The 26858-nt window shown below is 49.8% G+C and overlaps 2 protein-coding genes across 3 annotated transcripts; one reads left to right on the plus strand and one right to left on the minus strand.

Annotated features, from left to right (window-relative positions):
• Nucleotides 1–339: 339 nt before the first annotated feature.
• Nucleotides 340–17142, minus strand: EMC8 (ER membrane protein complex subunit 8). Of its 2 annotated transcripts, none has more exons than XM_088027518.1 (5): nt 16670–17142; nt 9056–9132; nt 2074–2143; nt 1297–1387; nt 340–799 (listed from the first exon to the last, which is right to left on the minus strand). In XM_088027518.1, exons 1-5 carry the CDS (start codon nt 16898–16900, stop codon nt 627–629), a joined length of 642 nt encoding a protein of 213 aa, XP_087883644.1. In that variant the 5' UTR covers nt 16901–17142; the 3' UTR covers nt 340–626. The 2 variants fall into 2 exon arrangements, with proteins under 2 accessions (XP_087883644.1, XP_027952425.1); XM_028096624.2 differs by having other exon boundaries at nt 1297–1391.
• A 105-nt stretch (nt 17143–17247) lies between these two features.
• On the plus strand, nt 17248–25115 carry COX4I1 (cytochrome c oxidase subunit 4I1). Its single transcript, XM_028096594.1, has 5 exons — nt 17248–17355; nt 18500–18573; nt 23049–23216; nt 23830–23961; nt 24857–25115. The coding sequence occupies exons 2-5, from the start codon at nt 18501–18503 to the stop codon at nt 24991–24993; spliced, it is 510 nt and encodes a 169-aa protein (XP_027952395.1). The 5' UTR covers nt 17248–17355; nt 18500; the 3' UTR covers nt 24994–25115.
• Nucleotides 25116–26858: the final 1743 nt, after the last annotated feature.

Genomic DNA, 26858 nt, shown 5'->3' on the forward strand with positions numbered 1-26858 from the left:
GGTTGATTGAGAAGCATTACACTGTGCTCCCATCCAAGTTCCCATTACCGGCGGCGGCATCTGTTTTCACCCTTAACGATGAAGGTTTCTCAGGCAACAGTGGCATTATTCCCACTGTGTAGTCACCGCGGCTACGTGAGCCCGACCGGCGGGGCAGCGCTGCTCACAGCCCCAGCCTCCCACCGCCAAACAGCAGCACGCCGCGTGCCCGGTCCCGGACCACACGAACCCCTACAGGATGAAAACTCACAAACTCCCATGCAAGTATAAGATCTGGGCTTTTTTCTTTTAAAGGTAATTCATAAGCCTTAAAAAGTATTCTCTCCAGATTATAAAAGGTTAGTTAAAACTGTTTAATAGGAACAATCTTGGACAAGCAGAAACAGCTTTGATTTGGAGGATTAGAGCAACATGTAACTGGGAAGGACCCCACAGGGATGGTAAGGTGGGACAGTGTGCACCTCTTCTAGAGACTCTGCATTAAAAAGACGGTGAGGGACACTCTGCCCTATCAGGGCACAACCACCTCTGCTAACTGTCCGCTTTCCACGCAGGCTACGTGATCTTATTTACATTTAAAAATAGCTTTCTTCTTCAGCGTAGTGGAAACGCCCAGAGACCAGTCACTAAAACCTCTCCCTAGCACAGATGCAGAACAGCTTTATTGATCTCTGGGTTTGTCCAGTCATTCCGAATGTCATCCAGGTGGTTATCGAAATCCACAAGTGTTTCGTAGGACCGGCTGTCCAGGAGTGATGCTGAGATCCTCTGGGCCTCTGGCCAGTCTTCACAGTAATCACTATGAGGTGAAACAGGAGAGATCAGCCTCTCAGCGGAAAACTGGCTTTCCAACAGAGGAAACAGAAAACCGGCCACACACACAGTGGTGTACAGGAAAACAATTGTGAATGCTAGCGGACACTCAAGTTTCAAACACACAGAGATGTGCATGAAGAATATGTAGCATGGTTAAGAACCGAAAGAGACCCCCTCCAAATGAAGATCTGAAGAAGCTGGAGCGGGACGGTGGATGCTTTCTGAGTGATTATTAATGACCAAAGCAAACGCCTGAGAGCAGTGCCCTGGGGTGGGGGGGCAGACGACCCAGGGGTAATACTCAGGCTCTCTCAGGAGCCGGGGAGCATGCATGATTTCTGTATGAGGTTTCTACAATGCCGTGGAGAATATGCTAACTTAAACACAGAAGGCTGGGGCCAGCCTCCCAGTGGGCGCTGGGTGCCCGGGAACAGCCCCCAGCGCACTACACACAGGTCATCGCGCGCGCGTGGCACTCACTAGTGTGGGTCCCTGCACCGCCATCGGTTTTCATGGTGTTCGTACACATGGATCGTAGGCACCACGCAGTCCATCGTAAACTTAGCGTTGTCTACCTGCGCACAAGACAAAGGATGCACTTGTGAACAGAGCTAACAAAGAGCCGACAGCTGGCACGTTTCTGGAAGTCCTCAGGCACCTCCCCGTGGTGCAGACACTGAAAATCCGACGCATGCAATCATACCTCAAGTGTGGTCTAAGGTTAACTGCGTGTTATGCAGAATAAATGCTAAGTACTCCACAAAAGCAGAGCTTCTGAATATTACTTTTTCCCTCCCTGTTAGAATTCTGTCTGAACTAAGCCTGTGTAACAAGGCTTTTGATGTTCGCTACTGTCTACCTGACTTCTTCCTTCCCTGTGGGCTGTTGGCTAATTCAGTGGCTCTCACTTAAGCATGTGTCAGAATCATCTGGAAGCTTATTAAAGCGGCCTGCTGGGACCCGAGAATCTGCACTTCTGACAAGTTCCCAAGTGGTGCTGATGCTGCTGGCACAGAACCCCACTTTGAGAACCGCTGAGCGGGAGCCTCCCCCCGCCGCCGTGGGTACGTGGAGCGTGCTGCGGCATTCATCCTGTGCCTGCGATTCAGCAACTCTGAGGCTGCAGCCGGGAGGACACCACAGAGGGCAGCGCTGGCCTGCCGGAGCATCGGCACAGACCCCTCATGGGACAAAGCTCCATATTAGCCAGAGAATGCTTGGCAACAGAAAACACGACAGCACCCAAGAGGGACTCACCATGATGAGAGCCGTATCGCTGAAGCCCTCGGCGATTCTGGAGGCCACCTTTTCTGCGACCTGGTTTGGACTGCAAAAGACACGGCAGTGAGCTGACTGCGAACCAGCTTCGGCTGTCCTGCGTGGTCTCCCTACGGCAGGGCTGACAAGCACCGCTACAAAGGGCGGAACCAATAACCTGCGCGCTCCTCCTGCCTGTTAGAACGGCCCTGGGTCACCGCAGGGGCCGCGAGGACTTGTGCCAAGGATAGGGACTGCCATAAGGGCAACAGGGAGCATGGTGCAAAGCAGGTCGGTGCATTCGGGAAGAGGCATCTTCTAAAGAGAAAGACTCCCTGGAACCCCATGGAGAGCACCCCTTGAGGCTGCAGATCCCCGCTGCATGCTCCCACCCACTGAGCTCCGGGCTAGATGCCTTTTGGGCCACCCGCTCCATCGCACACTTGCAAAGGGACTCCGTCCACCTCTTAGCTGCTGACAGTTGAGCCATTTGACTTTTAATTTTGAAAATCCCTAGGCCATTCCAAATCTTCTCCATGCTTGTCAGCCTTCTGTCTCGGGCTCTGGCCCCTCCCAACCTTGATAAATGATGACTTGCTACCTCAAGTCCATTAAGGCGAACTAGAGAGGCTCCCACATCATCCCTGTGCCACCCCCCAGCTATTTTCCCATCCTATCTCAGGCAGAGAGGCCTCTTTGTATCCACAGGCCCCTCCGTGCACACCTCTTTCTCGGGGGCCTCCTGTATGTTTTCTCCTCCCAGTGGCCCCTGCTCTGGTGCCAAATCTGAGCCAGTCTTTCCCTTCTTAGGAAAAACATTTAACTGGTTCTCTCTAGCCCCTGTCCAACCTCTTTCCTTTCAACCATGTTTCTTAAAACTTGAATCCATCTTAATCTTTCATAAGCTGACAGTCCTGTGCCTTGGTGACCACTGTGCCATCTGGCGCCTGCCCCTTCCCTTCCCTTCGAGGGTCCGCACCCAGGAGGCCTGCTGCACACCCCCACCCTCCCTGGCCACCCTGCTGCAGCCTCCCGCGTCCGGGCTGCTGGCCTGCTCTAGTTCTCTGATTTGCTCCTCTTCTTTGGTCCCTCACAGGTGCTGCAGACGGGCTCCCTGCTTCCGCCTCCTCAGCTCACCCTGCCATCCGCTGGGTTTAACCCACTCCACACCTGGGTTTCCAAAACTGCTTCCGTACCGGTCTCAATTTCTAGGCTCTTCTTACTTCATGTATCCTGAAAAGTCTTCAAATCAATTTTCTTGAAATCAAACTTCCATCCTGTTCCCTGCTGCTCACCACTGCTTGTGGTCTAACAGCCCACTGTTCTCAGCCTGGGCGATCCAGGCCTTTCTCCTTGTGGACCTAGCTACCGTTCCTATTCACGGGAGCAGTCTTTTGTGCGTCTTTAATTTCAGTGGAACGGTCTACAGACTGTCTCCCTCACATGCTCCTCCCCCTCACTCACACCGTCCCCGGTTTGGGATACCCTTCCACATCGGTATCTGCTTCCTGAGTCACTTCCCATCTTCAAGGCCCAGAAAACACCATCCTCTGTGGGAGGTCTTGCCAAACTGCCTCAGAGGGGGTCCATTTGTCCCGTCTCTAAACCCTGTTTATTTCTAGAGTGCTTTAATACCTAACCCCTGGCACGCAGCTGTCTTTCTGAGCATCTTATCTTCCTAGCACAATGAGAGTCTCAGCTTTTTGAAGGACTGAGCCAAGTATATTTTATTTTTTTTATTTTTATTTTTTTTTTAAAGATTTTATTTATTTATTTGAGAGAGAGAGAATGAGAGATAGAGAGCACGAGAGGGAAGAGGGTCAGAGGGAGAAGCAGACTCCCTGCTGAGCAGGAAGCCCGATGTGGGACTCGATCCCGGGACTCCAGGATCATGACCTGAGCCGAAGGCAGTCGCCTAACCAACTGAGCCACCCAGGCGCCCAGAGCCAAGTATATTTTAATGGCCATAAAAACACACTGATAATTGTGGGTTTACTTAACGAAACACACTATACAATTATGTGGTGACTGAGCTGAAAAAAAAAAGGCAAATTAATGTTTTATGAAAATGAATTATTTTATCTAATTATTCTATTTTCAAGTTCAAAATTGAGAATTTGTAGTGATGTGCCGATTGCAAGTCTGCAGGATTAGGAAAAATGAAACAACAAAGCAGTTTCAAAGAGAAAGGGCCCCAGGGGTTCCTGTCCCCCAGGCCACCATGAAAGCTCTGTAAGGGACAGCAGAGTTACAGTGTGTAACTGCAGGCGCGCAAGTCCTACGGCTCAGATGGCGAACGGCAAGGAATGGGACCGGAACCACGGAGGCCTGCCTGTTCATCCATGAAATATGACACACACTGACGTCCCTAGCTCACTCACACCTTAGGTGCAAAGGGAAAAGAAGCCAGCATTTGCATAAAGTATCTGCCATAAAGAAACTTACAAAATTATCATCCTAACATTTAAGATGATCATGGTAGCCAGTGACTTTTTAAAAAAAATATTTATTTGAGGGAGAGCGAGAGCGAGCACGAGCGGGTGAGGGGCAGAGGGAGGGAGAAGCAGACTTCCTGCTGAGCAGGGAGCCCGATGCGGGGCTCGATCCCAGGACCCCGGGATCATGACCTGAGCCGAAGGCAGACGCTTAACGACTGAGCCACCCAGGCACCCTTTACATTTTTTTTTCTTTTAAAGATTTTATTTATTTATTTGACAGAGAGACAGCGAGAGAGGGAACACAAGCAGGGGGAGTGGGAGAGGGAGAAGCAGGCTTCCCGCGGAGCAGGGAGCCCAATGCGGGGCTCGATCCCAGGACCCTGGGATCATGACCTGAGCCGAAGGCAGACGCTTAACGACTGAGCCACCCAGGCGCCCCTACATTTCTGTTTATAACATAAAACACTCACTGATCTTTTTTATTTAAGCCATGTTTCCTATGCTGTAGTTTTCATCCCTGGGACTTTTATAATGGAAGTTTATACCTCTTAATCCCCTTCACCTTTCCCCCCACCCCCACCCACCTCGCCTCTGGCGACCACCAGTTTGTTCTCTGTAGTTAAGAGCTTTTTTAATTTATGTCTATTTCAAATACTTTTACTTTTAAGTAATCTCTACACCCAACGTGGGGCCTGAACTTACAATTGCACATTACACAGCCAGCCAGCCAGGCACCCCAAGAATTGGTTTGTTTTTTAGATTCCACATATGAATGAAATCATATGGTATGGTTCTTCTCTTGTCTGACTGACTTCCCTTAGCTTAATAACCTGTAGGTCCCACCACGTGGTCAGAAACGGCAGGATCTCCTGTTTCACGGCGAGTCTTAGTCTATGTATATACACACCAAGTCTCCCACGTCCGTTCATCCACGGCCGGACACTGGGGCTGCGCCTACGTCTTGGCTGTTATAAATAGTGCTACGACAAACACAGAGGTGCATGTGTCTTTTCTAATTAGTGTTTTCATTCTCACTTTCTTTGAAAATGGAATTAGTGGATCATATGGTATTTTTATTTTTAACTTTTTGGGGCACCTCCAAACTGCTTTCCACACAGGTTGTACCAATTTGCACTCCTACAGTGCAGAGGATTCTTTTTTCTCCACGTCCTCACCCATGCTTGGTACTTCTCGTGTTTTTGATTCTAGCCATTGGTGTGAGATGACATCTCATTGCGGTTTTGATAGGTATTTCCCTGATGATCAGTGGTGCTCAGCATCCTCCCTCTTCGGTCTGCTGTGCCATGTGTGTGGAAAAAAGTCTATTGGAAAAAAGTCTATTCAGGTCCTCTGTCCACTTTTTATTGTTTGCTTTTTTTGGGTGTTGAGTTGTATAAGTTCTTCATATATTTTGGATATTGACCCCTTACGGGATATATCATTTGCACATATCTTCTCCCACTCACTAGCCTGCCTTTTTGTTTTGACGATGGTTTCCTTTGCCATGCAAAAAGCTTTTTATTTATTTAAAGATTTTATTTATTTTGACAGAGAGAGAGAGATTGAACACATGCAGGGGGAGTGGGAGGAGAAGCAGGCTTCCCGCTGAGCAGGGAGCACGATGTGGGGCTCGATCCTAGGACCCTGGGATGACCTGGGCCGAAGGCAGACGCTTAACGACTGAGCCACCCAGGCGCCCCCCACGTAAAAGCTTTTTATTTTGGTGTAATCCCAATAGTTTGTTTGAATGATTATTTTTTGAAAAAAGTAATCATGTGACTAGTAACAGTACCAGCCTCCACTTTGAACCAAGCACAAAGCTAAACATGGTGTATGTTGCTTCACTTCGTCTTCAAGACCAATTTCTGAGGCATGAGCTTTTACTACCATTTTATAGATAGGACCACTGAGGCCCAAGAGGTAAATCAGTAAGTCACCTATGATTCGAATCCAAGTCTACCTGGTTTTAAGGCTCATGCTGTGAGACACTGATAATCAGCTGACTATACATATATGTATGTGTGTGTGTATATATATATGATTTTATCTATTTATTTGTCAGAGAGAGAGTGCACAAGCAGGGGGAGCAGAGGCAGAGGGAGAAGCAGGCTCCCCGCTGAGCAAGGAGCCTCATGTGGGACTTGATCCTGGGACTCCGGGATCATGATCTGAGCCAAAAGCAGATACTTAACCGACTGAGCCACCCAGGCGTCCCAATCAGCTGAAATTTCTAAAAGAAGAGCAAATTTTTAGCTAAGTCTGGTCGAAGAGAGAAGTGAAGGTTTTCCAGGTACAAATAGTATTAAAGAAGGAAATTAGCATAATTTCATCTTCTGAGCCTCCAAGGTGTGTGGCCTTTGTGCAGTGACCATCTCTGGCTAGACTTTCTTCACCTGGGTGTCCTTGTGAGGGTTAGACAGGACGACGCCAGTAAATCCTAACAAAGCAATGGCACACACACCGGGAGGACTGAATCCCCAATCTCAGCAGAGACTCATCAGAAGGGACTCAAAAGGGTGACTGGGCACTCTTGTTCCCCAGCTCATGTTTAATTCCCCTACAGTCCTGACAAGGGCCTGTTAGTAGGCAGGTAGACATTGATGGGGGAACGCAAAACCTCCTGAGCAGAGTAGGTGAAGGAAGCAGGAAAGTCTAGAAGTTCCAAGCAGCAAGAAAATGCTGTCTGGGTAGAATTCTGGGCTGGGCTGGAATGAGGTCCAAAAAGAGGCAGGAAGATTGAGCAGCTGTGAACCAAAGGAGGCACACAGGTGAGAGCCGTGTATGTACATCTGGGGCAACCATGTGAGGTGGGGATTTGGGGTGTGGTGGGAGGAAAGGGAGGCATCTACACTCAACAAACTGGTGCCATTACCTCCCGCCTGGTCTGCTTGCCTTTCTGCAAGGCAGCTGTGGCAAAGTACTGCTCGCTTCAGGGGACCCTCCTTCCAAGGACAGCTCCCCACTGCTTACAAAGTCAAGTTCCAAAATCCACCCAGGGTCTAACTCACGCTGCCTTCTTCGACGCTCTTCCCTCCTCTCCACACGTGCACCTGACAGGACCCTGCCCACTGCTGGGCATTCAAATGACACCCCTCCCCAAGGGCTTCTCTGGTCGTCCCAATGGAGGAGTTCCTCACTGCACTTGCTGTCACAGCCTCTGCACCACCCTCAGGGCACGTGGTCCCAGTCGGGCACTAGAGTCCTGAGCTGGCAATATCTTTCATGTTCAATCCAGCAACCTGAGGGCAAAGGCCAAGAGCATCTAGCCTTTGCTCAGCAGAGCCTGGCCCAGGGACAGTCTTTCATGTAACAAAGACCAAGACCGACAAGGGCCCTGTGAATAGGCTCTGGATCAGAGATGGACGTGCAGTTGTGGAGTCATCCATGCGTGGGACGTGGATGGAATCAAATGGAGAAGGGGTCCTAGAAGGAGTGAGGTTGGTAAAAGTGGCGGGTTCTGGGAGCACAGACGCCGTGTGTGTGGTCGTCCAAGCAGGGGCTTTAACAGGGGTCGCCTGGAGCCCAGCATTTCGCTAGTTACCCTGGCTCCCTCTGAGTCCTGACTGGGGCATTTGTTCCTCGTCAATAGCACCAGCTTACTGGATATTTCCAAAAACACTACTGAGCCCACCCTCTGGCCTATGCCAGGCAAGTGCACATAACTCCAGGTGGCGTTTTGGTCTGGAACCCTCCCCTGTAGCCCCCAAGGGCCTGGACACTGGAGTCAGCTGGTTCTGTCTGACAGTGTGAGGGGAGCAGGAAAGGGCCGCGCAGGAGACCTCCCGTCTGGAGGAAATCACACGGAGGGCAGGGGAGCGACTCTTCTGGGGCTTTCCCTGTCAGGTCATACAGAGCAGGCTGGCTGCTGGCCGTGTCCCTAAACCAAAGGCAGTGCTTCCTGTGAGGTAGACTTCTTTGCTGTACTCCTCCCTCCCTGCAGGCCCAGGGATGGTACCACCTTCTGTCACAGCACTACCCTCTGTGAGTACATACTGCCCAGACCTTAGGAAACAACCCACTGATGAGCCCTCCTCAAATCATCCGAACTCCAGTGTGTCATCAGTTCTTCTGTTGAGACAAAGGCAGAAAGAAAACAAAGTCCTCAGCTTTGCTCCATGAGAACCAGAGGCCCACATGAAGGAATCTGCCGGCATTACATCTTCACCACAGCCATCAGACCCTAAGGGCACCAAATCTAAAAGTTGTTTTATTTGTCTCCAAAGAGAACAGTATTCTTTCCTAATGCTCTGCCCTATGCCATTCCTAGCTGGGACAGAAATCGGAGGCCTCTGCCTGTTGCTTTCATTGTATGAACTCCCTTCAAGCAAAATAAAGAAGATATAAAACACAATCCCAAATTAATTTAAGTGCTGGGATTTCTGTTGTTTGGCATTACCCACACCACAGTTCCCCTCAAACACCATAAACAAGCATAGACGGTGAGGAGGGGTTTTGTTCTCACAGAGACGACAGAAGTCAAAAGGCACATCAGAGATTGTCCCACGATCAATCTTTCAGACCACAGGGTTTTTGCACGGACATACCTGGCGTCCTTGACTCGTTCATTAGCTTGATAATAACCAGCAATCACGTAGCTATTATCTTTGCACCATGAATCAATCTGAAAGAGAAACAGAAATTGGGAAGAAAAGATGAATGATTTTCCCTTAAATGTCACCTCTCAATAAACACAGGTGACCCTGTTCCCCCAAATGCTGGGACAAGACACAGTATAATCCCTGAACCCTCTTCCCCAGGAGAAAGATCACACCAGCTCACTGTCCACGGTTTGTGGGAGGCCACAGAAAACACAGGAGAGTGTGGCCTCACCCTCACTGAGGGGCCCCAGTGCCCACACACACTGTACAGGTGCAGTACTGTGGGGAGCCAGGGAGCAGAACCAGAATGGGGATCTCGGTCTCTTTATATTTAAATTTCTGTATTTGTAGCAACAAACCATGAGAAACACTTCATGCCAGTGTATGGGGTAAACAGGCACTGGGGTGTGTACACACACGTGCACACACACGCGCTCTCCCACTCAATTCCCTCTCAAAATTTTTGTCTGTTTTATAATGCCACTCTTCCCGCATCAGATTTGGCTTCCTGCAGGTCTAATGCCATTATTAAAAAAAACAAAAGGTCATCCTGTTTTGCCATAAAGGAATTTTAATAATATACTGCAATAAATTCTATTCTTAGTCTGCAGAAAAAGAAATAAAATTGATCCTTGTTTTTCATAGTAAATTAGTTAAAAATACTCTTTTCTTTTTCTTTTTTTTTTTTTACTCTTTTCTTTTTAAAAAAACATAGCTGTATTGCTTTTTTTCTTGAATTCTGGTTTAGGGCTCAGGCAGTTTCCCCTATGACTAAAAGCAGACTTCACAAGAAGGTTACAGTCCAAGGTTCCCTGGCTTGCACAAGGATCAGAATAATAATTCTGGCCTCCCAAGAGCTCACAAATTACCATATTGGGTCAAAAACAAGGCTCATCGAACCAATTAGATGTTTTGGTCATCCACCCAAAAGATTACGGCTATGTCTCCAAAATATTTACAATGGCTCTTTTCACTGTAACTTTGCTACAAATTACTCCCAAATCACTTACATTTTGCTTCTATCACCTCTTAAAGGAATGGGTTCCAGAAACTTTCTGTTGCTGCTTACAGTGGCAATTTCTTTCCTTTTCCTCTAAACCTGCTTCTTTGTAGCACCAAAGGGCATGACCTAGCTCTACAATCTGGCATCTGCCCCATTCCCTGACCTCAAACCCACAGATCAGCCTCCCCTTCAGCACAGCCCTCTCAGCCTTTGCTTCTACTCAAAGACCAGCCTCTCGAGTGTGTCCTCACTGACCACTTGGGCGTCCCTCTCCTGGCTCTCTGGTGAGGCTTGTCCTTTTATCAAGTCGAAACCAAAGAGAAGTTCTAAAATGGGTCAGCATAAGGGCGCCTGGGTGGCTCAGTCTGTTAAGTGTGTCTGCCTTCATTTCAGGTCCTGATCTCAGGGTCCTGGTATCGAGCCCTGCATGGGGCTCTCTGCTCAGCAGGGAGCCTGCTTCCTCCTCTGTGCTCGCTCTCAAATAAACAAAATCTTTAAAATAAATAAATAAATGAGTCAGCAGGGCCGATTCCTTCTGGAAGCTCTTAGGGGAAAATCTGTTCCTTGTCTCGTCCACCATCTAGAGGTCACCCACATTCCTTGACTGGTGGCCGCATCACTCTGACCTCTACTTCTGTTGTTACATTTCCTCTCTCTGACCCCGCCTTTCCTATCTCCTTCTAAGAACCCTTGTGATTACAGGGGCTCATCAGATAATCCAGGTTCATCTCCCCACCTCAAGATCCTTATCTTAATCTCATCTGCCAAGTCCCTTTGCCTTGACCTTACATAAGGTCCCTTTGACTTTACGTGAGGTCACGCAGTCATGGGTTCTGAGCATTAGGATGCGGACGTGTTGGGGGACCATTTTTGGCTGACTGCAGCTACATTTAATATAAGGATTATTATTTGATGCTGCTGCTGTTCTGACCACTCCAGGAGCTGTCTTTAGTGAGCACTCCAAGCTCTTCCAGATCCCTTCCTGGGCTGGAGGCAACAGTTCAAGACTTGTCCCTCAGCAGATGCACATGGTGTCACCCTGCATCTGTGCTCAGGGAGCACAGAAAGTACCTGACATGAAGGTGATTCTTGTGACAAACATAAGGGCCTAACCAATTCCAGGAGAAAAACAGTGTCACGACCTTGAACTTCTAGTAGAACTCTCTGAAGAGACCGCCCCAAAAGCAAACCAGGTCATAACAGCTCTGGCTTGGTTTTAAAACTTTTGAATGATTCAAACAAGGAAAACCAAGTTAACTGTAAGGATGCCTTTTTTTTTTTAAGATTTATTTATTTATTTGAGAGAGAGAGAGAGCGAGCGAGTGGCGTGAGTAGTGGGAGGGGCAGAGGGAGAGAATCCCCAACCAGACTCCCCGTGGAGCAGGGAACTGTGGGGCTTGATCCCACAACCTGTGAGATCATGATCTGGGCCGAAACCAAGAGTCAGAGACGTTCAACTGACTGAGCCACCCAGGTGCTCTCGTAAGGATGCTTATGATGGGCGATACAGCCTGTCCACAGCTGTCCAGATAAACATACAACTTAAAAATGGAAAACACAAAAGGGTGGATGTAGAACTGACTAAGGGCTCCCACCAGGCACCAGAGCCCACAGAGGTCGGGTGAACAAGTTTTTAGTAAGATGGAAGCATTTTCTTTGACGGTTTCAAAAATGGAGCCAGACCTCATCGGGTGAGAGTGACCTGGAGTGTGGTCCAAGCTGGTGAGCAGAGAGTGAGAAGAGAGAGTGGGGGAGGCAAGGACGGGGTGGGCAGGTCTTGAGGGGCTTCAGAATCCTGCAGAAAGCCCAAATGGCTCATTAATGAAAAGCTTTAGTGGATTTAAGAGGCAGCTTGCTCAGTTAAGTCAATTTGTGCTCAAGTGGGACAGGTCAAGGCAAAAGAACTGAGCAGCTGTCTGACCTTTGTTCTCTGCAAATCCATTTTCCATCTTCCCTGCTCTCCCGCCACACATCCTGTGAACAATCCAAGCAAAGACCACAGTTCAGGACAGCACTCTGAAACCTGATGTCAACTTAGTACAATGGACTCTGCATACAGAGTCCAAATTTCACATGTGCTTCGTGGTTTCTTCTACCTTTCACAGGGGAAGGAGGACACTTTTACCGTGTATAAGCCCGCCACCCTCTGTCCAATGCCTTTCTGGCTCGTTCCATCTCAGACACAGGAGAACTACTAAAGGCACCAGGCCCTACTTGTTCATTCCCAGTTCAGCTCTGCACAAAGAAACCAGCTTCTCTCCGCACTTGCCGGCATTTGCATGTGTGACACTACACATTTTCGAAAGCACTATTACCTACCTCCTGTGACTACGCCATCGCCACAAAGCCCGTAAGAGAGAACTGATAAGAGCCATTCTGAGGAGGGCGTCACTCCCACACTTGCCACTTAAAAGCTGAGGGTGTCTGTAAACCTTGCTCTCTGTAGCAACAAGCAGGCCTTGGGAGCCTAAGGAGAGGGCTTGCTAGACTCACTGAGAAGAAAAGCTCCTTCTCAAGTGGGATGCTGGTTTTTCTATGGAACGGGAAGGAGCTGGAGCCATGAAAGAAGAGCTCTGGAGGTAAATGGGATGGGGAGAGGGTGAAATTCAGTGGGGAGAACCGAAAAGAGGACCAGAGCAGCTGTCTCCCTCTTCCAAGCTAGCACATCAACGTTCTGGAGATAACACGGGACAGAATAAGTAGGGGGCTTAGGAAAGAGCTAGAGGACAGTAGCCCATGCAAATGTGCACAGAGAAGGCACACATGGACGCAGCAGAAAGAATTCTGGGCTGAAATCAAGGTGATGAGACCAATCGGCAAATAAGAAAGTCATCTCAGCAGAATGTAATCAGAAGCTGCTCCACAGAACCAGGAAATCAATGAGGGGAAAAGGACAAAAAGGGATTACAGAAACAGCAGATCTATGCTAATTTTCCTGCTAACATTTTATAGGTTTTTGCTATTAGAAATAATTCTGTCACTACCTACGTCACTACCTATGGTTATTAGGATAAATAATAGGCGTAAGTACTTAAAAAACAAAACAAAACAAAAAGCACCCAGAAATGCAAGGATTTTTTTTTAAATGGAAAATTATAATGAAAAGCTTTTCAAAGGAATCTGATGCTGCCCTTTGATGGACTGCATATCAAGTCAGTCTTTCCCACTTACTAAAAATAACTACAATATGAAACTCCCTGAAGAGAAAAAAGCCACGAGAATAAAGCCTCATTTATACAGTTTCATGGATTTAGAAGCCTTAGTAAAATCACATCTACCATAGCTGATATTTTGATAAACTATGGCCGATATGCTGAGATCATTGCCTTCAGGTTATAAAGTTGCTAAGTCAAAAGCTGAATGGCACAAACATAAATACCTTAAATGTAAAAAAAATTTTTCAGATGCGGGCGCCTGGGTGGCTCAGTCAGTTAAGTATCTGACTCTTCATCCCAGCTCAGGTCTTGATCTCAGGATTGTGAGTTCAAGCTCTGAGTTGGGCTCCATGCTGGGTGTGGAGCCTACTTAAAAAAAAAAAAAGTTGCACAGAATCTAGTTTAGACTTAACTTTGCAGGATGGGAGCCTCAAACACTGATGGGCATGTCTGGGGAAGTGCTGCAAGCTGAGAGTGAGGGCAGAGTGCAGTGATACAGGAGAGCAAGACCAAAACAGGGCCTCATGCAGTGCCCCTCTCCCTCTTAAAGGATGATGGCAGTGGGCCATTTTAAGAGTCAAGGTCTCAGGACGCCTGGGTGGCTCAGTCGGTTAAGCGTCTGCCTTCAGCTCAGGTCATGATCCCAGGGTCCTGGGATCGAGTCCCACATCGCTTCTCCCTCTGCCTCTGCCTCTCTCTCTCTTTCTCATGAATAAATAAATAAAATCTTAAAAAAAAAAAAGAGTCAAGGTCTCCTCTGGGCATCTTCCCTCCCTAGTGAATGGTTTGGGAGGCAGCTCTGCTCCAGGGCAGTTGTTTATATAGTTCTTATGTTTAATTCCCTCAAGTACTGCATTTATATCTACAATAGTAACATAACACTTTAATTCTGTAAAGTCTACTTAAGAATGAGAAGTGCTAATAATACTTCGACAATTCCAACTGAGATTCAAGTTTGTCTTTAAGATGCTCTGACAGGATTTTAAATGGATTTAATGCAACACACCTCTCCCTCTGGCTATTCCTCAGCTAGCCTGCCCGACTCTCTCTTTATCCACCCTGTAGAAGTTCTCAGGGTCTGTCCATAGCTCCCTCCTCATCCCACATGCTGCCCTGCCAATATGGCCTGCTCTCACTGCTTCAACAGTCATTGAGAAGCTACCGATTCTCAATCTACGTCTCCATCCCATCCATCTTCTCCACTCCAGACCCACTTTTCAACATTCAACACTAGTTCATCTTCATTTTCCCTCAATAAATGGTACCACTGTCGTCCAATGCATAAATCAGACACCGAGGCGTCTCCCTTGTTTCCTTCTCCCTCTCTCCACATATGATTAATGACCGAGTCTTGTGGATTCTTCCCGTTTCTCTCTCTCCTCTGCATCCTCACTGCACTCAGTGTAGGCCACCTCTCTGCCTCTGGTCTTGTATGCACTCTGTCTCCTTGCTGCAGGCTGGAGCGATCACTGAGACGCAAATCCAACTGTGCAACTCTCCTCCAGTGGCTTCCCTTTGTCCTCATGACGGTGCCCCACTTCTTTGTGTGATCTGCAAGTTGCTGCACGATGAAATCTGTCCACTGATCACCTCTGGCCCTGGTCCCTCTACACTCTAGCTCCCCCTCCCCCATTTCCTCCTGGTCTTTGCACACACTGGTCCCTTTGCCTTGAATGCTCCCCCTTCACCTCCCCCCTCCCCATCCCCCATCACTATGGCTGGCCCACTGTGTCACTCCTTGCACCCCCCCTTCTCCAGGCTGCCTGCCTTCCCCCACTCTGGAAGCCTGCGTTAGCTATGGACCTCTCACCATTTTGCTTAAGCCCACATATAGCATTTATTCTTTGGTATTGTACTTTCTGCTTCCTGCAAGTTCAAGTGCTAAGCAGGTGTTGTGATCCACAGCCACAGCCCTCTCCCAGCACAGACCTGGCACACTGTTGGAAAACTGAATAATCCTGCATTAATGCTCCTGGTAAATCTAGTTCCCTGCAAGTGATTGCACTTCACATATCCAATCACCCTGCAATTCCCCTGAGAACAGAATAAGGCAGATGGATGAAAAGACTTGCATCAAAATATATACATGCACAGCCCAGTGATGACTTGGTACAGACAGCACATTTCTTCAAGAGCTAAAATGATTGATTTTCCAAATATCTACATCCTACCCATCTCCGCTCCAGAGATGATATGATGAAAATCATAAAATGGCTCAGTTTAACAGGCACTCAAAGATGTGCCCAGTAACCTTAGGGCAGGACCGTTTGCCCAGGGGTACTTCCTGCTTACATGGGCGTCATAATTAGGTGAATTATGAAACGGGTTCCTTTTGCTTGGTGTGAAATATAGACAAAGGATCTCTACCTACACCTCAAACTTACTACTTTCTCTATGAACTAAGTAGCTTTTTTTAGGGTTATACTTAAGTGAAAAGTGAACAGTATCTCAACTCAGGCACTGAGACAGCTCTGAGGTTACAGGTTATGTTCCCCTGAGGTTTTAACAACTCGGTGGAACTTACAAGTGGTCTCTTTTCCTCCACTGATCAACACCCAGAAGCCACTGCCTAGAACTCCGTCACCAGCCAGCTGATCTGTACGCTAAAGCTCTCCCCTGCCGCACTGCAATAAAGCAGTGGTAGTCACCTCAGAGCGGTGGCTAAAAGGTCTTTCTAATGTCACAGGGAGTCCTTCGAGTTTGAAACCCTGGGTGCATTCTAGGGGGAGCCTGGCTGGCTCAGTCGGTGGAGCGCGCGACTCTTGATCTCGCGGAGCTGAGTTCGAGCCCCACGATGGGCAGAGAGCTTACTCAAATAAGGAAACAAACCCAAGGGCGCAGGGTAGCGAAGTCATTACTGAGGACGAGGCCATTCTCCTTACGCAGTGCTCACGCACATTCAAGGGGACGAGCGCCCGCCAAGCCACCGCTACCCTCCTAAACGTGTCTCGACTCTGGGGGTGCGGAGTGCTAAGGTACCCAGAACCACAGCGTCTACACTCGCGGCAGACAAGGTATGTGCTCGGTGACGGTGCGCGGGAACCAAGCTCCGGCGTCTAAGTCCCAACACATCCAAATCCCCGACAGAAACTCTGCGGAGCCACGGCCCCCGTTAGCGGCGGCTTGTTTCCAAAAAGCCTACGGGTTTGAGGAAGTGAACTGGACTCGCCACCCAACGCGTCCCTAAGAGCGCCCGCCACGGCTGCTGCTCCACCAGCTGCCCCGTGCGGAGCGCTCCCCGTGCGCCCGCGGGGTACTAGGTTCCAGGTCAGCTGGAAGCCCTGCAGGCAGTCGCCGGCGACCGGCGACCGTTGGGGGGGGCGTCCAGCTGGGACGGCCCCGAAGACGATCTCCTCACCCGCAGACCCCGAGGGGAGGGGAGGCCGCTCTTCCCGCGCTTACCAGGGTAAGGGCCACCTCCAGCATGGGGGCGAGGGCCAGGGTGCCGTGGAAAAGGGGGATACAGTCCACGAAGAGGGTGTGGTGGGCGCCCGGGCCGCCCAGGGGCAGGTGCTCCTTGCGCGGTTTCTGCTTCTCGGCCACCAGCAGTCCGTTGACGGCGCAGTGGGGGTACTTGGCGCCGTGCAGCACCATCTTGCAGTAAGCCTGGGTGGTGAGCTTCACCCCGGGCATGCTGAGCCCCGCAGGGCCCGGGAGGCCCTGGCGCCGGCTGAGGCCTGGATCCCCGCCCGGCCGCGCGCGCCTCCGCGGAGAACCGGGACGAGGCGACGGCCGCCCGGCGCGGCCCTGCGGCCGGTGGAGGTCCACGCAGGCCCGGCCCGGCTACGGACTGGGCTCCTCACACACCGACCCCCGCTTTGGAGAAGCCGACGCGCCAGCCTCACTCTCCACTCGCGCTTCTGGCCGCGCGCCGCCGTAAAGCGGTCTCTCGGCGCCGCCGTAAAGCGGTCCGGCTCGGCCTTTTACGACGCTCGCGGCGCTTCCCTGCTTCCGTTTGGGTGACCTCCGGCGCCGCCGGGTCCTCCTCGATCCCGTGGTGCTCCGCGTGCGCCCTCGGTCTCTTCCGGTCGCGGGCAACCGGGGCACAGAGGGCGGTCGCGGCGGGCAACGGCGGGTGGCAGCGGCAGGTGAGCGGTCGGCGGGCTGCAGGCGGCCGTCGCCGCGGGGCCGGGGAGGGCCAGGGGCCCGGAGGCAGCGGGCGAGTGTGCTCGCGGCTCGACCCCCGGGCGCCAGGAGGGAGCGGTGGTTGGGCCTCGGAGTCCGGTGACATTGAGGCCGGCTGGCGGGGGCTCGGGGCTCGGAGGCCGCCGCCGGGTCGCGGCCTGTGTGCCGCCCCGCAGCGTCCGGCCCGGCTCCATCTGCGCCGCCGCGGCCGCGAGCTGGGTTCGAGCTCTGACCTTGGAGCGCCCGCTGGCCGAGGGCGCGGCCCGGGGTCCGCGCTGCAGCCTGGGCCCGCAGCCCTTCAGCCACGGCTTGCGCGACCGTCGCCAGTTTAACGGGGCTGCGGGAGAGGTGCTCCGCCTTTCATCACAGAAGCCGCCCAGCGTCCGCCCACGCGCGGGCCAGGCCCGGGGAGAGAAGACGCGGGGTGCGAGCTAAAATTCAGCCTTGACGTCATGCTTCTGTTTATTCTCTCTCAAAGCGGGTATTTTCCTAATGCGTTAGGAGTCCCTTTCGTCAACAGCCCCCTGAAAGGGCCAGTTTTAAAGCAGGGGGAGCTAGGGGAAAAGGGCCCGAAGCTGGAAGGGCCCAGGTGAGAGGTGGGTCATCCAGGTCATACGTTGTCCGCAGGGACTGGAAGTGGACCAGGCCATATTTGCAGCCTTTCTGCCTGCCTTTCCCTTCCTATCCTACGCACATACTAGGTTTTTAATCAAATACTCAATTGCGTGCAGTGCATGCCGGTCCCTTTGAGCTGTTTATTCTTTTCTGCCAAACAGTGGAGCCTATCATGGCAGCTCAGCGCTGTAGGGTTTCTAGCTTTTTCAGTCTTAGGAAAACTGCTTGTCCTTGTTTTTTTAAGAAAGCCAGTTTTTTACTAATTTCCTGTAGTGTGTATATGTTATGGCATTTGGTTCATAATGAAGCTCTGTAAAAACATGTTGACTGCTATGAAAAACCTCATCTTAGGTTATGTTGTGAATTAGAGTCAGTAAGGAAGAAGGGATCATCTATGCTGGGGGGAAGAAAACAAAAAAAGTAAAATGCACTGGAATTCCTATTAGGTGTTTGCCCTCATTCATGGAGAGTGTGTACGTTTTTATCTTTCAGAATGTTGGCTATCAGAGTGTTTAGCCTAATTGGCAAGCGAGCAGTTTCCACCTCAGTGTGTGTACGAGCACATGGTAAGTGTAACTTTTCTTTCTTTTTGCTCCCACTATGTGTAAGCCCTCGTCCTGTAGTGTCAAACACAGATGGCCTAAGGTGGCTGAGATCCTGATTCTGCTGTTGTGGGACTTTTGGGGGGGTAAAAATATTTTAATGGGGCACGCTTCTAGATTACAGAATATTTATAAATCATATCGAATACCAGTCTGGATCTTCGTTTATGCTATTTCTTTCCTCTTTTTTCCTTTCCTTCCCCCTTTTTTCAGGTTCAAGTTCCACCCCTTTCAAGAGATCTCCACCATACTTGACTTTAATGATTTCCTCTCTCCCTGCAAAAAAAACACTCAGCCAATATTCTTCAGTACCATTTACATTATTGGGGCAATGGAAGGGAAGGAGCTTGGACTTCCTAGCCTGAGCAGAGTTTAATCTCATTTCTGTCTTGGACGAGCTACTTACATGCAGGAATCTGTTTTCTCACCTGAAATATTTATAAAGAGCTTAGTTCAGTGCCTGGCACATAGCAAGTTTAGTTTTGCATTTATTGCGCATCTTTGTACCAAATATTGTTAGGCATTGAGAATAAAAAGAATACAAGATGGAATCTTTCCACAGGACCGTTGCAATCAGGAGAGAGACAGATACATAAAGGCAGTGTTTGAGTAAGTGACAGCCCCTGAGGAGAAGCATTTAGCCTGGCCTAGGGTTCAGGAATGGTTTCTGGAGGAGAGACTTCACGTGCTGAAGGATTTGTAGGTTTAACCTCATAGGGTTTTTCTTTTTCTTTCTTCCTTTTTTTTTTTTTTAAGATTTTATTTATATGTTAGAGCGCACACGCATGCACCCAAGTGGTAGAGGAGCCAGAGGGAGAAGCAGATTCCCTGCTGAGCGAGGAGCGGGATGTGGGGCTTGATCCCAGCACACTGGGATCATGACCTGAGCTGAAGGCAGACGCTTCGTTGACTGAGCCACCCAGGCACCTCTAACCTCATAGGTTTAACTTTATATTCAGACGGCTATGGCAAAAATGCAAATTTGTGTGGCAGGTTGTGTTAGCTAGGGGTCAGGTGCAAGGCTTGAGTAGTGATAATGAACTTGGAGAGCAAGGTTTATAGATCTCGGGACTCAATAATCAGTAACTGCTTTATGTGTGAATTTTTCCTTGAAATTGTGTCCTTGAGTTGCTAATACCGTTGTCTTACATTTCCCTCTATTCCTTACATTGCCCAGGATAACACGTGGATGCAGATAATTTTATTTTATTTCTTAACATTTTACTCTATTTTGAGAGAGAGCGAGTTAGCGAGAGAGAGAGAAGCAGACTCCCCGCTCAGCAGGGAGCCCGACGCGGGGCTCAATCCCAGGACCCTGGGATCATGACCTGAGCCGAAGGCAAACGCTTAACCGACTGAGCCACCCAGGTGCCTGACACAGATCATTTTAGTAAGAGTATTATTGAGATAATTTGTTATTTAAATGAGTAAGTAATAAAAGTTTGTTTAGTACATATGGAAAGAAACACTTCTTCATTAGAAGCCTAGGAAGTCATTTATGACAGATTTTGTTTTGTTTCTGTTTTGGCTTTGTTTGTATATTTTCTTAGCTTTTTTGTTTGTTTAGCTTGACGTGCAGTTTGTGGAAAGTAAAATGTATTCTTTCTAGGTGTAATGTTCTGTGGATTTTGAAAAGCTCCCATGGTTGTGTAACAGTGACACCAGTCAGGACCTACAACATCTCCATCACCCCCCCCCGACAAAGTTCCTTTGTGTCCCTTTGGTCATTCTGGTTTTTTATAAGAAGCCAACTTCTTTTGGGGCGCCTGGGTGCCTCAGTCGTTAAGTGTCTGCCTTCGGCTCAGGTCATGATACCCCAGGGTCCTGGCATCGAGCCCCTCGTCGGGCGCGGTGGGAAGCCTGCTTCTCCCTCTCCCACTCCCCCTGCTTGTGTTCCCTCTCTCACTGTGTCTCTCTCTATCAAAAAAAATAAAATCTTTAAAAAAAAAAGCCAACTTCTTTCTCCTTATGGTGGTATTGGCCATAAGTTAGTCCTAGGTATTGTTTTGGCAGAGGAAATTAAAATTGTTCCTTTTTGAAATCCTTGAGTGGCTTCTTGTGCCTCGGGTAAGATCTGCAGCTAGCCCTTCTGATGTCATCACACTTTATTCCAGCAGGCAAACGACATAGGCAAACCAGCCCCCCGGGTTGCTCAGCATCCCAACCCCCAGCGGTACGGTTCCTTGCAGGCAGTGGGCTGTTGTGCCTCAGTGCCGGGGTTGTGGGTGGGAGCTTTCTCCTACTCGTTAGCCTCAATGCAGCCGTTACTTTAGGACAGCCTTTCCTCGCCACCCACTGTGAAGATGCTGCCTGTCCTACATCACCCTGCTTTGTCATTGCTGGGAGTGGGGACGTACTGCGGTTTGTGTGTATTGCTGCCTTTGCTTCTGGAGTGCAAGCTCTGTGGGGCTGATGTCCTGCCTCCTCCATTCCTGTGTCTTCACACCGTAGGCTGATGGCCACCACCACAGTCCGCTGAAAAAGTCTTATTTTTAGCTTTTAGCCATGCAGGTTGTATCTGAATACACAGACCGGTTCCACATAGAAATCACCGTGGAGCACTACTGGTGGCCACCATGGAGTTGGGATGCTTGTGTGGTGACATGTCTGACTGAGGGGGCAGCTCCCATCCCCTGGACCTCCTCAGCAGAGGCTCCGTGAGAAAGCCAGCTGTGGACACAGATGACGAGATGCGAAAGTCTCTCTCTTCCTCCCTCCCTTTAAAAGGAATGCTTGGTATGCTAGTCTTTGCAGGGTGTGGAGGACCAGGCCCAGAGTACTGAAGAGCTCTGGCAGCCCTGAGACCGCAGATTGGCCACTCTTGTTCTAGAACATGCAATTTTATGCTGCGGGTGCTCCAAGGTTCTGAGTATTTGCCTTTTTATAACTTTATTGAGATGTAATTCACACAGCAGATGTTCACCCATTGAAAGTGTGCACTTGAGTGGTTTTCACTTTAGTCCCTGAGTTGTGTCCTAACCACCACAGTCAGATTTAGAATGTTCTCATTACTCCAGTTTGCCTCTGTTTTTAGTAATTAACATGCTAGTGTACAGCTCTTCTTTTTAGTCCACTCATTTTGATAGAACTTTAGAATTTTAAAATTGGAAAGTAATTCTGGTCATTTTCACCTTAAATTTTTTGGGGAAAAGCTCGAATATATGTGAGTATGCTGGTCATTTACATGGCACAGATAAGCATTTAGAGAAATTCTACTTTGAGGTGAAATGATTTTTTTACTTTTGTTAACATGATTTGGGAGAATTTAATCGTTGGTACTAAGCTAATAGAAGTGAAGTGTTTCTGCAGGACTTCGTACTTCCAGACCAGTTTGGATCACAAAATTTTCTTGCAGATGTAGGATAGAATTGAAAAAGGAGCTTTCAGTAGCTTTATTTAGGGAAACCCCAAAATGAAAATAAAGCTATTCTTTTCTTTTCTGCTTTCTGAACTGTTTTCCTCTTTACTTGAGTAATACCCAAATACGTGCTTGTCTTAAGGCACTGAAATTTCTGTCTCTGTGATCAGAAATCCCCATTTTGTCCTCTCCCCACTGACAACTACTGGGCTTTACCCTGCCAGGAATTTTGTGTGTTCAGTTACATGTACGTATGAGGACACACACACAGTTTACGCTCTTAGGAAAAGAGCAAGCCCTGTATTCAGTGACTCGCCAAGTACACGACTCCATGTTGAGCTGCCTTACTCCCCTAAGTGTTGGGTCTTGTTTCCCACTGCATACGCACCCGCCCCCGATTCTCTTCCTCTGCTCCACCTCTTCTCTTTCTTGAGCCCTCGCTCTGCGACCCCTGACTCCCATGTGTGTGTCCCGCTTCTAGCATGTCCGCACCAGGGATCTTTGATCTCATGTCTAGAGCCGCGACCAGCAGGTAGTAGGTGCTCAGTAACCTCGGACCTGTGAATGAGTGATTCTATGATACATCTGTGGAGCCCGTTGCTTCCAGCCTCTCGTGGACACAGGTTATGTGTTTTTATTCTAATGACAGTGCCGTATGTCTCGGTTTCTGACCTTTAAACACTCGTTCTTTTATGAGTTTTCTGTTGTTTTTACTTCTCGTCCTTAGTGTGAGTCTTACAGAAGGGCCCCCATTGAGTCCAGTAGGCGTCTTGGGAGCCGACCGTGTGCCCTCTGTGTGGCACTGTTAGCCACAGACGATGCTGCCTCTGTGGACAGCTGCCCTGGAAGATGCGTGTTGGCCGTGATGAAGTGCTTCTGTTACCCCTCGTTCTGCCGTCCGGGCCACGGGGGACAGGCCTGCTCGCTCCCTCCTTCGCACGACAGTTCCTGAGCTGCTTGAAACGCGGCTGCAGCTCGCCGGGATGACTGAGGTCTTCAGGCTGTACGGGCCTGTACTCAGTTTGCTTTGTAACTCCGAACCTATGTGAGTATTCAGATGTTTGTCCACTGTGTTTTGTAGGAAGCGTCGTGAAGAGTGAAGACTATGCTCTCCCGACTTACGTCGACCGGCGTGACTATCCCCTGCCCGACGTGGCCCACGTCAAGAACCTCTCTGCTAGCCAGAAGGCCTTGAAAGAGAAGGAGAAGGCTCCCTGGAGCAGCCTCTCCATTGATGAGAAAGTTGAATGTGGGTATTGAAGCAGGAATATTGGCAAACTGTGTGAGAGAATTTTGACTGGTCTCTGCGCTGCGAGATGGAGGGTGCTGCCCTGAGACCATCGTGCTTGGGAGGCCCAGTGTGCTGTGTCCTGCGGTGCGGGGTTGATCCAGGGCCCTGGCTCTTTGGGCTGGCTGCGCCTCTGCTCAGGCCTCTCTGTCTGTGCTCAGGGGGCTTTGGTCCCCAGGGGGCAGCATGGACGTGGACACAGAGCAGCGAGGTAGGGGTCAGTCGGCTGTGGAGTGTGTGGATGCAGCTTCTTGGCACCTCTGCTGAGTAGGACTGGGTTCACTGTAACTTACTGATGGAACGTCAGCACAGCAAAATGCTGTCAGTTGGGAAAGGGGAGTGAAAGTTACGGGATTTTGCAGATCCTACGCTGTAACCTAAAGAAGAAAGAAGTTGATGTTTTTTTTGCCCAAAGTAGACTCTGTGCATTTTCTTCCCTTCATCATGCCTTGTACCCGTGTGTGAGCACGTGCATGCACGCTTTGTCTCTTGGCTATGTTGGAGAAATAGGGGAGCCCTGCAAGGAGGGGTGCAGCTGCCCTCATTCCCACAAATGCCTGTGCTCTCTTTCCAGTGTACCGCATGAAGTTCAACGAGAGCTTTGCTGAAATGAACAGGAGCACGAATGAATGGAAGACGGTTGTGGGCACTGCCATGTTCTTCATCGGCTTCACTGCTCTCATTCTGATTTGGGAGAAGCACTATGGTGAGTGGGGAGGGGCTGTAGGCCTGGAGTCTCGGGTTGCAACCACACAAGACCTGGATTGGGGCCAGGGCCGGTGAGTGGACTGTGGGCGCCTGTGCACACGACAGGCACTTCCATTCTGAGATCTATTCCAGGATTGTTCGCTAGCTTTGAGAAACCAGCTCATGTTAATGGAAGTGTAAGCCAGACTCTGACTTAATTCATGGCAAGCTGTGCTCTGTAGCGAATGACTTCCCTACTTTGTATGGCACATCACCTTTCTGTGGTGCTTTATTGGCTCACCACACAATTGTCAAAAGGTGGTGTAGTGAAGGTTTGATCAGGGAAAAGGGCACGGATTTTCATCGAAGGGCTATTTCAGTTGTATGGGGACTGCATCTCGGTAAGCAGAGTCTTAGGTCTTCAGACCTCACAGTTTCTGCTTAGACAGTGTCGGGGTTGTCTGCTCATTCCGTGCTGCCTCTCTGGGTTCTTCGTGTCCAGGTAGAATGGGTTTTTCCCATTCCAGACAGCGATAATCCTGTACTTCTGGTCTGCTGTGGACATGGGTTACTCATACCTATGTATTTGATCTCACTACTCTAGTCACTTTTGGCTCTGTTTGTGCCCTGTGCTAGCCTGTAGACTCCATTGTCTGCATCCTACGGAGGAGACTTTCTGCTCTTAGTTTGTATTTTATTGCTAATCTTTTATCCACAAAGGAATAATACCAGGCGTTATCAGTGCCCAGAATTCGAAGCCTGTGTGTGTTTTGGTGTTGGTGTGGAGTGGCAGGTGACTTCACTAGCCTGGCGGCCAGTGTGTTGTGTTGGGGAACACCTGACCCGAATGACCCGTGGGCTTAGAAACGACTCGTCAAGACAGTGTTGTCTCATGAAATTGTTTTGGGCTTTAGTGTACGGCCCCATCCCGCACACCTTTGAAGACGATTGGGTGGCCAAGCAGACCAAGAGGATGCTCGACATGAAGGTCAGCCCGATTCAGGGCTTCTCAGCCAAGTGGGACTACGACAAGGACGAGTGGAAGAAATAGAGGAGCCCACCTCTCACCCGTCTGGGCCTCACCTTGCTCTGCCAGATCCACACAGCCCAGCGTCTTCACTGGAAACAGTCATGTTGCATCACCAGTGCTAATAAACGAGCAGCCTACGTGAACTCCATTGTGGTCGGTTCTTTGATAACTAAATGAAAATACCTGTTGTTTGAAACATAGTTTTTTCCAAGTGTCTGACGTCAATATATTTTGGGTATAAATGAAATGGCAAGGATAAATTGTTTAAGGGGATATCATAGCCAAAAATGCAGGGTCTGGTGATGTGAGATATTTGGTTTTTGATGAGATTTTTAGGAGTATAAAATCCCATTACGGAAGCTGGACCGACAAGTCCCCATGGCTACTTTTCTTCTGGGACCTGCCCTCCCCTCTTTGAAATTGTCAATGTTGTTTGGAGTGGGTGGCCGCAAGCCTGGGAAGGGCAGACTGAGCTCTGAGCTCCTGGACTGAGGTCTTGAGTGATGGCCTTGGTTCTCTGGCCACTCTCAGCCTTTTAATCTAGAAAGAACGATGGAGCCAGTGCCAGGGAGGGAGCGTCATGCTGGCCCCAGCAGGCTCCCTGGGGGCTCGCATCCCACTGTCCTGCTGCTCTCCCACCTGCTCTGCGCATTAGGTCTCCTCACTGATCCCTGGAGACCCTGCCTGGAGCAGCAAATGAATCCTTGAACAGCCTGTGTGATGAGCTGCACAGAGGGCAGGCAAAGGGGTCTCCCAGGAGCCTTTGTGCTGGAGTGTGCCGAGGGTGGGAGGTGGCCTTTGAGTAGTCCAGCTGTAACTGGGAGGGGAAGTTGCCTTCTAGAGCTTCACTAGAGATCAAGGGCTGTCACAGGAAGAGGGCCTTTGGTAGTAAGAAGGCTTGAACAAACCAGCTTAAAATTCAGAGCAGCTTAAATAAAGCCCCTGGTGGCAGTGTCTTCCTGCTGACTTCCTGGGAGGCCCTCCCCATCTTAGGGGAAGGGGATGCTGCGTTGGGAGTCTGGCTGTGAGGGCCAGTGCATGGGTTGGGAGTCTGGCTGTGAGGGCCAGCGTGGCCTCTGGATGGCCTCACCTACAAAGCTCAGGCCTGCTGGGTGGTGTCATTTTCAATTCCTTTTCCAGGGTGGGCCCGTATGGGGCTGAGGTGTCTGACCTGGCTCAAGGTCACCGCTGGCCCGTCACCTGGCTCTTGTGATCCTTAAATGACCACCGATGGAGCACTACCTAGGCCAAGGCACTTCAAGGCCACTGTCCCTCTTCAGAACAACCCTGAGAAGAAGGGCCCCTTACCCTGGGTTAGATGATGGAGCTGAATGGGGCTAGAGGTGGGGGGTTCTGCCCGAGGGAACACAAGAATGTTTGAGACTGTGTTTGAAGGTCCCCTCTGACCCCCAAACTCTTCTACCCTGGTATAGCTCCAAACAGTCTCCCTGAGCTCAGGGATGTTCCATGGGGTAACCAGGCTTTCCCTGGCCTTCCCTTACCATGTAGGAACTTGCTGTCTTGAATTTGCTAAGAGGATTACCACTTGTACATCAGTGTCAGGTCCCAAAATGTGACTATGGAGTCCTGTTGTCTGTGTCCTTGTTCCTTCCTTGCCACTGTAGTGGGAATTCAGGAGGGAGCTGGGTTCATTCATGCTAGATTTCAGCCTGGGATCCTTAGGCCAGAGGTCTCCTTGACCATGGCTCGATCATCTACATGTTGAGTGGGGTAACGGTGGATGTGACCCTTGGAGCCCTTACCCTTATGGGGCTCGCAGAAACACTGAGGACAAGTAAAACAATGGGCAGAATGGGAAGATTGGATAGTGTTCCTCAGGGCTGATGGAGAGGGGGCCGGGGTGGGGGTACGAACAAGTTGGGGTT

Source organism: Eumetopias jubatus, unplaced genomic scaffold, assembly GCF_037043125.1.
Source record: "Eumetopias jubatus isolate StellerSeaLion01/CBP00866 unplaced genomic scaffold, mEumJub1_p1.0 scaffold_10, whole genome shotgun sequence".
Taxonomy (NCBI): domain Eukaryota; kingdom Metazoa; phylum Chordata; class Mammalia; order Carnivora; family Otariidae; genus Eumetopias; species Eumetopias jubatus.

What these genes read in the sequence shown, in the direction of transcription:
- EMC8 (XM_088027518.1), bottom strand. Translation starts at nt 16,900, where the DNA reads ATGCCCGGGGTGAAGCTCACCACCCAGGCTTACTGCAAGATGGTGCTG. An exon ending in GCGATACGGCTCTCATCATG is followed by an intron (nt 1,388 to 2,073) that starts GTGAGTCCCTCT and finishes GTGCGCAGGTAG; the next exon opens with ACAACGCTAAGTTTACGATG. An exon ending in CGGTGCAGGGACCCACACTA is followed by an intron (nt 800 to 1,296) that starts GTGAGTGCCACG and finishes TTCACCTCATAG; the next exon opens with TGATTACTGTGAAGACTGGC.
- COX4I1 (XM_028096594.1), top strand. Translation starts at nt 18,501, where the DNA reads ATGTTGGCTATCAGAGTGTTTAGCCTAATTGGCAAGCGAGCAGTTTCC. An exon ending in AGTGTGTGTACGAGCACATG is followed by an intron (nt 18,574 to 23,048) that starts GTAAGTGTAACT and finishes TGTGTTTTGTAG; the next exon opens with GAAGCGTCGTGAAGAGTGAA. An exon ending in CATTGATGAGAAAGTTGAAT is followed by an intron (nt 23,217 to 23,829) that starts GTGGGTATTGAA and finishes CTCTCTTTCCAG; the next exon opens with TGTACCGCATGAAGTTCAAC.